This window comes from Nannobrachium achirus, assembly GCF_963921795.1.
Source record: "Nannobrachium achirus genome assembly, chromosome: 7".
NCBI lineage: Eukaryota > Metazoa > Chordata > Actinopteri > Myctophiformes > Myctophidae > Nannobrachium > Nannobrachium achirus.
In genome coordinates, this window is record NC_137816.1 from 20,241,801 (window position 1) to 20,254,432 (window position 12,632).

At 41.3% G+C, this 12,632-nt stretch overlaps 1 protein-coding gene across 1 annotated transcript in view; it reads right to left on the bottom strand.

The window, feature by feature from the left end:
* The window catches only part of cep89 (centrosomal protein 89), a 92,201-nt gene that overhangs the window by 60,631 nt on the left and 18,938 nt on the right, over window positions 1–12,632 (bottom strand). The window contains exons 11-15 of the mRNA XM_080730103.1: window positions 11,391–11,441; window positions 9,233–9,316; window positions 7,872–7,975; window positions 5,447–5,562; window positions 2,163–2,343 (exon numbers count right to left, since the gene is read on the bottom strand). Of these exons, the coding sequence (XP_080586229.1) occupies window positions 2,163–2,343; window positions 5,447–5,562; window positions 7,872–7,975; window positions 9,233–9,316; window positions 11,391–11,441 (536 nt within the window). The remainder of the gene's footprint in view (window positions 1–2,162; window positions 2,344–5,446; window positions 5,563–7,871; window positions 7,976–9,232; window positions 9,317–11,390; window positions 11,442–12,632) is intronic.

A 12,632-nucleotide genomic window follows, 5' to 3' on the forward strand; every position in this document is an offset into this window, starting at 1 on the left:
AGGGTAAGTAAAATAGCAAAAAAAAAATATTGGATTGAAAAAAAGAACCGAAATTGTTCGGTTTTAGCACTAAAAGAGTTAAAATCATGCAAAGCGCAATAATTGGCTCCCCTGGCTCCCAGTGGGGGTTAGTAGTCTTTCCACTTTGAAGACCACTGGTTTAGAGGACTCTTGGATATCTGATAGAAACTGTTTGTTCAAAGACTCTCCCCAAACACTGGGTTTCAGTTTCATCTCATATTACTAATACACAAACATTAACACACAGGAACAAAGTACACTGGGAGTAACAACACAGTAATTTACAGCAGTCATCACAACACGGAACAAAAACAAAGAACAGTTCAAATTGCATCCAAACAAATGTCCTTTTAAAATTGAAATGATTAGGATTTCTGGTTCTTCAGAGCAAAATTGCCAGGGTTAGGATTACTATTCCAGCTGGGGTCAGCCAATGATATCCACAGACATTACAGTTGGTACTTTGAGGGACCTTGTAAAGCGACACATGTACATACGCCAGGCCCTCTTTCAAGGGTGTATCCCGGAAAGCTGGTGCAAGATATCTTGAACTTAAACTTGAAGCCTGACTTGATTTGAGGCAAATGCAGCATGTATCAGTTTAACAGCTGCTGATTTCATTTGGGGGGTTCAGGATGGATCAAGCTGGGACAGGTTCAATCCAAACCATGTGTGTTCGCAATGAACTTTAAACCCTAGCGTCCCTATTACGCATTGGTCTAATCTTGTGCCGTTTAACTCATTTTAAAGTTATGAATTGTCATTGTTACATATTTATGCTGTTTTATCTAATCACTGGTCAACTTTGGTTGTTTTAAATGTGTTTTATAAATAAAATTGACACGACTATTCTGGGGCGAACATTTGGTCAAAACAGCAGTTTTGCAAGCTCACCATGCATCGCAATTCCCAACACAACATTTGAGCTTGTAGATCTGCTATTTTTGGTGAAGAGATTTGGTGGAGGGGGAAAGAGTGGGAGACCCAGGTCAAGGAAGCCCATAGGATTTAAGTGGTTTAAGCAATCTTGTTTCGAGAGATGTTTAGGCATTCATGCCTGCTTGGGAGTTACATACAACATTGCAGGCAAAGCGTAAAGCATGTGTGAACACCATGCCGGCAGCATCATGATATTTCTTGCATATTCTGAGTGCGACCATTTTTTACATGAATGGAGAAGTGTTCAACAGTTGATGATAGGCCATTGCAGTTTTCCAACTAAGATCACGATACATTACATACCACAAACTGTACAGGAAAATACGGTATGTGAGAACACCTCTCCTATTCCTACAGCCTATGCCCACCAGCTTATGTTAATTTGTTTCCCGAAAATGTAACGTTATCTGAAAACAGCTATAATAATATTTTCCTAAATCACCGCATTTTCCTAAATCCAGATCCAGTTTCAACTCAGTAATCCCTTTTGACAAATAAACTGCTACTGGACCCAATTTACATCAAGGATTCAGAGGAGCTGCGGGCTGTTTGCATTTATTTGTGTCTGATTGAATATACTGTGTCTGTGATACAACCCACTAAATGGTTTTATCTCACTGACAACTCTACACTGCTACAGCAATTTGCTGAAAATAACCAATAGCCAAACACTCCAAACAGCCATCAGCACTTTCTATTCTACTTTATTTCACTGCCTTTAATGTCACATTGACATTTCACTGATTAAACCTCAGCCATCACCACCTCACCATTATGCAACTTTGCTCTTTATCTTAACTATATCAATTATTTTCCTTTTGCCCACAGTGAAACAGCCTCACTCCAAATTCCTATTGCAGCTTTTGCATGTAGTGTTTAACCACTTAAACCCTGTATACTTCATTGTCTCTTTCTTTTTGGTGCCATTTCCCTTGAAAAGAGCTGTCTGCTCTAAACTAGGCCACACAATCTGAACTCATTTGTATTCAACTTACTCCTCACCCATCTATCTCTTATCTAGAGAGACTCACTGTGGATGAACAGGTTCGCTCATTTCCAGAAAGGAACGATACATGGAAGGGATGATAAGCACCGTTTTTTTAAGCAACCACTGGTATAACGTACATAATGGGAAATGTATATTCAATGAATACTGTAGTTAATAGTGTGAGTACTGTCCTGTGGTCAGCATGTGTCAGTACCGTTTTAGCTTGCCAGTGGTGTGGCAGTGTTCCTCCCAGCTGACGGCGTTCTCCAGGCTGGCTGAGGCGTGCCGGTGTTTGGCCTGCAGAGATGACAGCTCTCTGTGGCTCTCCTCCAACTCCTCCTCCAGCCTCCTCTTCTCCTCCTCCAGCAGCATCACCCGCTTAGACACCTTACACACTACAGAGTGGAGAGGAGTTAGACATGCTTAGAATAGACACCTTACACACTACAGAGAGGAGAGGAGTTAGACATGCTTAGACACCTTACACACTAAAGAGAGGAGAGGAGTTAGACATGCTTAGACACCTTACACAGTACAGAGAGGAGAGGAGTTAGATATGTTTACACCTTACACACTACAGAGTGGAGAGGAGTTAGACATGCTTAGACACCTTACACACTACAGAGAGGAGAGGAGTTAGACATGCTTAGACACCTTACACACTACAGAGAGGAGAGGAGTTAGACATGCTTAGACACCTTACACACTACAGAGTGGAGAGGAGTTAGACATGCTTAGACACCTTACACACTACAGAGAGGAGAGGAGTTAGACATGCTTAGACACCTTACACACTACAGAGTGGAGAGGAGTTAGACATGCTTAGACACCTTTACACACTACAGAGTGGAGAGGAGTTAGACATGCTTAGACACCTTACACACTACAGAGAGGAGAGGAGAGGAGTTAGACATGTTTAGACACCTTACACACTAGGGATGGTCCGATCAGGTTTTTTGGAACCGATCACCGAGCACCGATACCGATCAATCACCGATCCGATCAAGTTATTATTTATATATTATTTATATTTTCTAAATGTTAATGTTTTAACTTGAATTAATTAATTCACTCATGAATTCATTTATATATTTGCCTTATAGTTATTTACCAGCATTACTATGTATTTATTATCATAGCAGTAACTAATTATTCCTTCAGCACTGTGGAAATCAATACCCCAAAATGGCCTCAAGTGGGCATACTGAACAGCTGGTTGATCGGATGCACCGATCGGATAGGATCGGTTAATTTACCTTTTGATCTAAACCACCGATTATCGCCGATCACGCTTTGATCGGCCCGATCCGATCCATTGCCGATTGATCGGTAACATCTCTATTACACACTACAGAGTGGAGAGGAGTTAGACATGCTTAGACACCTTACACACTACAGAGAGGAGAGGAGTTAGACATGCTTAGACACCTTACACACTACAGAGAGGAGAGGAGTTAGACATGCTTAGACACCTTACACACTACAGAGAGGAGAGGAGTTAGACATGCTTAGACACCTTACACACTACAGAGTGGAGAGGAGTTAGACATGCTTAGACACCTTAGACACTACAGAGTGGAGAGGAGTTAGACATGCTTAGACACCTTAGACACTACAGAGTGGAGAGGAGTTAGACATGCTTAGACACCTTACACACTACAGAGAGGAGAGGAGTTAGACATGCTTAGACACCTTAGACACTACAGAGAGGAGAGGAGTTAGACATGCTTAGACACCTTACACACTACAGAGAGGAGAGGAGTTAGACATGCTTAGACACCTTACACACTACAGAGAGGAGAGGAGTTAGACATGCTTAGACACCTTACACACTACAGAGAGGAGAGGAGTTAGACATGCTTAGACACCTTAGACACTACAGAGAGGAGAGGAGTTAGACATGCTTAGACACCTTAGACACTACAGAGTGGAGAGGAGTTAGACATGCTTAGACACCTTACACACTACAGAGAGGAGAGGAGTTAGACATGCTTAGACACCTTAGACACTACAGAGAGGAGAGGAGTTAGACATGCTTAGACACCTTACACACTACAGAGAGGAGAGGAGTTAGACATGCTTAGACACCTTACACACTACAGAGAGGAGAGGAGTTAGACATGCTTAGACACCTTACACACTACAGAGAGGAGAGGAGTTAGACATGCTTAGACACCTTACACACTACAGAGTGGAGAGGAGATAGACATGCTTAGACACCTTACACACTACAGAGAGGAGAGGAGTTAGACATGCTTAGACACCTTACGCACTACACACTACAGAGAGGAGAGGAGTTAGACATGCTTAGACACCTTACACACTACAGAGAGGAGAGGAGTTAGACATGTTTAGACACCTTACACACTAGGGATGGTCCGATCAGGTTTTTTGGAACCGATCACCGAGCACCGATACCGATCAATCACCGATCCGATCAAGTTATTATTTATATATTATTTATATTTTCTAAATGTTAATGTTTTAACTTGAATTAATTAATTCACTCATGAATTCATTTATATATTTGCCTTATAGTTATTTACCAGCATTACTATGTATTTATTATCATAGCAGTAACTAATTATTCCTTCAGCACTGTGGAAATCAATACCCCAAAATGGCCTCAAGTGGGCATACTGAACGGCTGGTTGATCGGATGCACCGATCGGATAGGATCGGTTAATTTACCTTTTGATCTAAACCACCGATTATCGCCGATCACGCTTTGATCGGCCCGATCCGATCCATTGCCGATTGATCGGTAACATCTCTATTACACACTACAGAGTGGAGAGGAGTTAGACATGCTTAGACACCTTACACACTACAGAGAGGAGAGGAGTTAGACATGCTTAGACACCTTACACACTACAGAGAGGAGAGGAGGAGAGACATTTATTGCGACCGTCAGGTCGCATTTACTATCAAAACCTCCACCGGCTGTCTGTCCGTCCGTCAGTCTGTCACGTCACACTTTTGCCCTGCTCATATCTCCGCCATCGTTGCCCCTATCCATGTGAAATTTTCCACACACACTCCTTGCCTGCCAAACCACAACCTCCACCCATCAATTCTCAAATGGCCCTCTTCTAGCGCCACCATGAGGCCGATTCTTGCAAAACACATTTTTGGACACTGCTCCTACAATTTTTGCCCTAAAATCACGCAAATCGGTACACAGTATGTCTACACTCATCTCATCAACATGGATCTGTCCCATATAGCGCAGATATTCAAGCTTGTACATCTGCTATTCATTTTAATGTTTTACCTTTTTGAAGTATTTGAAAGGTGTGAATTCTTTAACACAAATCTGAGACCCTGGGGGGGTCCCTGGCACAAAACATTTTCATTTGGGGGTCCGCGGCCAAATTCCTATCATTTTTGGGGTCCTTGGCACCAAAAGGTTTGAGAACTACTGATTAAGAAGGCAAAACCAATAAGTTACCTTCAGTGTGTGATGCATGTTGTGGCTGTCAGTCAGTCTGCCAGTACCTTCGTTATGATGTTTGTTGTGTGTTTCTTTAGTCTTGACATGCTGTAGTTCCAACTGTTCTATCAGAACCTGGTTCTCCTGAAGGACCAGGGCAGCCTGTTCCTTTAGCTCACGCCTGGATGAGAAATTAGGGGGGGGGGTGTTACAACACGTAATGTTTATTTGCGGAGTACATTTCATACAGATTGCATTTCATGCGCACACACGCACGGACACACACACACACACACACACACACACACACACTAGGGCTGTCACGATATGACATTTTACATGACGATTAATTGTCACTCAAATAATTGGTGATTAACGATTTAATTGTGTTTTTGTCGTTGATAATTACATTTCTGTTTGGCTTTTAGGCTTTGAAGTTGCACATGGCAGATATGACAAATAACCTAAATACACAAATACATTACTGACATATTTGACAACTTACTACTTAAAAATTAACATTGATAGTGGAAATAGCCGATCTACAAGCTCACAACGCGTCGCGATAATAATTATGACAGCCCTAGAACACACACACACAAAGAATGTTTGGTAGGAATGGGAGGAGGGAATAAAGAGAATAAAGAGAAATAGAAAGGCGCTGAAGAAATGGAGAGAAAGAGACAGAAAGTAATTAAGGGTATGATGTGTGTGAAGCTGTAGGAAGCTAGAGCTCTGCCCACTAGACGGGTGGCTCAGCCAACTCTCAGCTGATCAGCTAACAAGGTCAGACGGGCAGGTTATATATTGTTGTGTTCGTGTGGAAACCTTGTATGTCCAAGACCGTTAGTTTTGTATTCATCATTTTAAAAATGAACTAAACTAGTGAAAACAGCAGATCTGCAAGCACACAACGCCTCGCACCGCGAGGCGTTGTGTGCTTGTAGATCGGCTGTTTTCACTACTTTTATGCGACGGCCTTGTCTGATGAAGCAGGGCTTTACTTGGTGAAAAAACGTACACACTTGAAACTTGGAGATACGTGGTTTCTGCCCGACAGTGACAATATACTGTATGTGTGCTCTAACCCTGTGTCTGTCTCTTGCAGACAGCAAGGCCTGGTCCTGAGACAGGTCCACACATTCTGGGAGCAGAGAGAAAGTTTGAATCTACCGTTACGCTGTGTGGATTGAGACTGTTAGTGTAACTTGGTGAACAATGTACAACTTTGTTATTTGCCTGTATATGTGTAGTTGTGGTCTGTTCGTCTCTGTACCAATAAAGCTACTGTTCTTGGAGCAATCCTTGTGTTGTGTTTCTCGTCTGCATACCCTTCCAAAAACAAACATGTACACATACTGTATGTTACCATGTCAGAACGGTTACTCTGTCACATTATGTTTCAGCATAGAATGGAAATCAATGCAGCCTAGTCGCGCCATTTTCTCTCTCTGCGGTCTCTGCAGCGGTGTGACGTATGGACTAGGGTCATTCACAGGGCACACAGCATGCGCGCAGCACGCTGTACAGTTAACCCTTTGTTGTCTCGTTGAGGAACGAGACAACTCCTTTTGGCAGAGTGACCCCTAGTGGCCTTATCTCGTTATTGAACGAGTTTGGCCCCTTGGGTGTTAATTTTGTTTAAGTGGCACTTACTATTATCTTACCTCTTATCTGTGCTGTGAGTGCAGCTGCAGAGGACAGTATGTCCAATGAATGAAATGCAAATTCTTTTTTTTTTGTTTTACCCCTGTACAAATTAAGTGGGGATTGTTCCTACAGAGCCTGAGCCAGGCCCAGCGAAGCAGCTCTTCCACAGACACACAGCAGGATTTGGTTTTTGGTTTTTGCTACCCACCCCCTCTCTGGTTCGCCTCCCCTAGAGTCTTGTTAGGTCTTGATGTCTACAAGCACCACACAAAAAAAGGAAGGGGACATCCCAAAATCCTTTAAGGATCACATATTCAGAGGAAAGCGGTAGACAGGTGATATCCTCCAATAATTCTCCAAATGTCACGCTCTCACGCTCTCCTTTCTGCAATTTCCTCCTCACTGGCATCAGCAACTGATCTCAACTTGCACATGGCATTGACCATTAGCTTTATTCAGACCGTGAGGAAGCCTATTTTTCATTTTGCCCAAATTCAAGCTGTTTATTAGCGTTTTTTTGGAAACTTCTGTTTAACTCGACACCACAGTTTTCGCTGTTAATGCGCATACGCGGCCACATGCACATTCACGACGTAGCGTGTGTGTGTACAGCTGAGACAAACACAGGCGGGTCTGCGGCACGCACGCTTGTGCTCGCTGTGGGTCCATGTTCACTGAAAGACAGAGAAAAACAAAAATGTACACACACACACACACACACACACACACACACACACACACACACACACACACACACACACACACACACACACACACACACACACACACACACACACACACACACACACACACACACACACACAGGTAATGTAGCCTCACCAGTCATTATGGCTGACTACTCCAGTGTTCGTCAGCTGTTCATGAAGCTTCTGGTTCTCTGTGACAACTTCGTCCACGCGAACACGCAACCTCTTCATCTCCTCCTGAAAGCCAGCCAGAAACAAGAACAGGAAATAAGCACAGATCATGAGAGAAAGTCATGTCTAAAAGCGAAATCTGTTTGCTGTATTTGCGTGTTTTCTTATGGAGTGTCATCGTGGTAGTTCAGGCAAGCATGGAAGTCGAGGCGAGTCAAGGCTTCCAATCACATACGACCATGATCCTAATGGTTAAATCTACTGTGAGAAAGAAGTAGTCGCCAGCACTCAAGGAATCTCCTTTTCACATGATTTTATTTACCTCAATGGACAGAGTCAACGGACGCGTTTCGACCCTTCGGTCTTCTTCAGCGTGGTATCAGCGTTAAATCTACTGTACCATTTCGGCAGACATCTCTGTTGCTCAACATCTCTCATGGTGGTGAAAATTCATCAGTAGTAGCATTTTGTTTTTTCACTTTCAATAATACTGTATCTCCTTTCACATTGCCGACGCAGGTCGGTTCTTCATAAACAGCTTTTGTATTGCTTCATGCTTTGAGGACTCGTTGGCCACTTGTAGAAAACAGGTCCTTGAATATTTGAAAAGCCTGTAGAGAGTCTCTTTAAACGTCTGTCTTTGGCTTCAGATGTCTTTAATCACTTTAGCAGTGCAAAATCACACAAAGTGCAAGTTTCAGAGAACGAGTACCGGTACTTTTATTCTGGTACTTTCAAGTATATTTTTATGCCAATTCTTTTATACTTTTACTCAAGATTATTTTGTCTTTGACTTCAGTCAGTATTTTCTTTTTACATTGTGGTATTGATTTGAGCACTTCTTCCACCATAATATCACTACTTAGGAGCAATTGGGGTTGAGTGGGTGTGATGAAAAGCAGATTATCTCTCTGTCACATCGTCTCCCAGACACTGCTCTGTTGGATGGAGCTTAGACAGTCATCAACTCAAACACGGATAAAGGATCCATAATTCTACCTTCAAACAGAATATGTGCACTTTACTTTTTACATTTTGACAGTTTAACCTAAGCTTGATGGCTGAAGTGTGCCTTTGTACTACATTTCCAGACAGAAGCAGAAATAGCTGTGTAATATGAAAGGCTTTCGTCCTGCAGTTAACAACACTGACAACATACTGTAAATGCAGAAGAAAAACTTTTCAAAGGTATACAGGAACATGCAGTACCAGCAAAGATGTTAGGCACTTAAAAAAAAGTGCATATAATTACACAGAGCACAGAACAGACACAGATGCACATTTATGCACTTAACACAGGCTCATGCAGTAACACAGCCTTACCTCAGCATCTTTTAGAAGGGAGTCTTTCTCGTTAATCCTGTCTTCGTACGCTAGCAGCAGTGGACATAAATACTTCACATCCAGCTACAGACGGGACAGACAGCAAACAACACACTAAATCAGGACATTTACAAGTTGTCTCCTTAATACTGTTCTACAGAGAGAATTACCACTAATTGTCTGTCCTACTGAGACAACCATCACCGACTGTCTGTCCCACAGAGTGTGTCTAAGTGTCTGTCCCCCTCATAGTCCTTTAAAGTTTTAAAGTTTTAAAATATTTATTTTAATTGCCGCGCAAATCTCAAGTCTAGATATAACCTTTAATTCTGCTAGTCTAAAACTTTCAATAGCCAGTAGTAATTAGACATTAGAATGTTAATTCTCAACCTCACCAACATGACAAGGCTGGTCTCTGTTGTATGCAACAAACAATTTGTTGATTAAAACTACTTTCAACCAGGCCTTCTATGGTTTGGGCACGTCATTATAGGTAAAAAGTAAAAACATTTTTAAAGAGTTTTCAAAAATAGCTAAAATAGATCTACAAGCTCACACAGACCTACATCTAAACATGTAGATCTGTTTTTGCTATTCAAGATACTGTATAAGACAAGACTGTGATTTCAAAGGTATGATATACGGTATCGTGCAGCCCTGGTTGAAGATCTCAATTTGACAAGAATAACACAGCAAGGATGTTCAGAGGATTCTGTTCAGTCTTGTTGCCTTTTGTTCTGCATCATTTAATCTAGAGGCGAGTCAGAGCGAGAGAAGACTATCAAATGGGATACTTATGTTGCATAAATAAACGGCATATAAAAAATGAATCCACTGCATCTATGACTGTGCACTCATTAACCATGCAGAAGACGTAGCATAGTCTATAAAAAGAAACTAGCTACAACAGCAGTTGTCACAAGCGCGTCACCAGCAGAACATTGTTGGACTACGCGCATAACTAAGGCACCGCGCGGAAAAATACTGAGTGTTAATTTGACTGTAGCAGTGTCAGGTTATTTGTCACTACTAACTAACACAGGTACAAGCAGCCAGCTGCAGCGGTAATAAGGTACACAAATACTGTGCTAATACAACATAACAATAATAATGAATGACAATAATAAAGATAAACAAAAACAAGATAAAGATAGACATTAAAAAACGATAAAGCCCCATGAGGCGCATCAATGGGGGGGAGGGGGTATAGAAGTAGTGCAATATGGTATAACCATGTACACACAGATACATTTTTTTAATTTACATTGTGTAATGTTGGTTTGAACAATCTGTACAGGAGTGTAAAATGAGGTCCTATATATAACTTTTTGCTGTGTAGGTTAAATGAGGGAGATAGGTTACAACACATAAGCACAGCAGCACACACCTGCTTTATAGCTTGCTGTGGTCCTATTTTGGGCCTTGAAAATATATATTCAAACTATATATTTAACAACAATTTTACATATTATGATCAATATATTTTCATCTAAACTTATTATGGCCAATGTTTCTCATGTGGTCTATAACGTCAGACATCATCTATGATGTCAGAAGTCAGTCATCTCCATATTTGGGAAAATGTGGCCACATTTTTGGCAATTTTGGCAACTTAAACAACCAACCGCGACGCGAGTCACAGTTGAATATGAATTCCGTCCTTGTCCCTTTCATGCCCATATATGGAGATCCCTGATGTCATCAATATTAAGCCCATATCTGGGAATAACCATATATGTGTCAGTCTCTTTTGGATTGATCAGTGTGTGTTGGTGTGAGGCAAGGCGTTGCTACAGAACATCCACGCTTCAGACTGCTGGTTAAAGCTGCACTATTGTAACTTTCCTCTTCTAGCCCGGCTTGGAACCCGGTTGCCTGCTTGCTCAGGGGAGAAATTGAATCTTGACCATCAGGTCAAAATTCATGTCAGATCCTGTGTCCAGGTGAGAAAAGACATTTGAAGTTCTCAATAGAAGAGCAGGGAGACCAAATACAACCACCCCAATTGTATTATGTTATATTGTATTAACACTTGACTCTACCATACAGATTGGACATTTTATTCATTACATAGTGCCGCTTTAACTACAGTAAATAAAGGGTCAAACACTGTGGAGCTCTACTGCTGTGTAATAAGTACATTATACTGTATACTGACCAGCCATGGAGGAGGAGAACCTTTCACTGGTAACCCACTGACTCTGGAACCCTGGATGAAAGACAGATAGACAGAGCTGTCACCATGTCAAATTGTGATTAACGATTTACCGGTAATTGTGTTTTTGGCATTAGAACATATGAATAAAAATGACATTTCTGTTTACCTTTTAGGCTTTGTAATCAAAGATTGCACAGGGCAGATATGACAAATAACTTAAATATACAAAGAAATTACAGACATATTTATTAATACTTTTTTCAAATGTATGAAAACTTTTCAACATGGAAACAATTATGACGATTATGCAAAAATAATAATAATTGCGATTATCTCAAATAATTGCGATTGGGCCTAAAGATGATGGATCGATGTCATGGATAGATACATCGGGCTGTCAGGCAGAAACCTCTTGTCTACATATTTTATATTTCATGGTTTCTACGTAAATTAATGCCCTACTTGATCATACTACAGCGTCACATAAAATAATAAAAGTAGCAGATCCACAAGCTTGAGTAGATCTGCGACTTTTGCTGTTTTTGAATTCAAAACTGTCCTATCTTACTATCTTGCTATCTATCTATCTATCTATCTATATATACTGCATTGATGGGCCTGAACAATTAAGACTTTCACTATGTTACTTGTAATGTGATGTATGTTACTTGTAATGTGATGTGACAATAACGGTTGGTTCTGATTTTGATGTTAGCCAGTTGAACCGATATTGCTCAGAATGGTAAATGTGGACAAAGATCAGTGACTCACTGGAGACGTGAGACAAATGTCAGACACTCAGTCAGCCATTCAACCAGAGAACAGTCAAACAAATATTCAGTCAGCTCAGAAACACACACACACACACACACACACACACACACACACACACACACACACACACACACACACACACACACACACACACACACACACACACACACACACACACACACACACACACACACACACACACACACACACACACACACACACACACACACACACACACACACACACAGGGAATACACTTAAGATCTCCACATCACAAATAACCTTCCGTTTCAGCAGATTGACTCACAATGCAGAGTAATTACATTTGTACTATCTAGAATAGATAAAACTTAACAATCTCTAAAACACTGAGGGACAGAGATCGAATGAGAGAGAGAGAGAGAGAGAGAGAGAGAGAGAGAGAGAGAGAGAGAGAGAGAGAGAGAGACAGGGATACAAAAGTCGCTT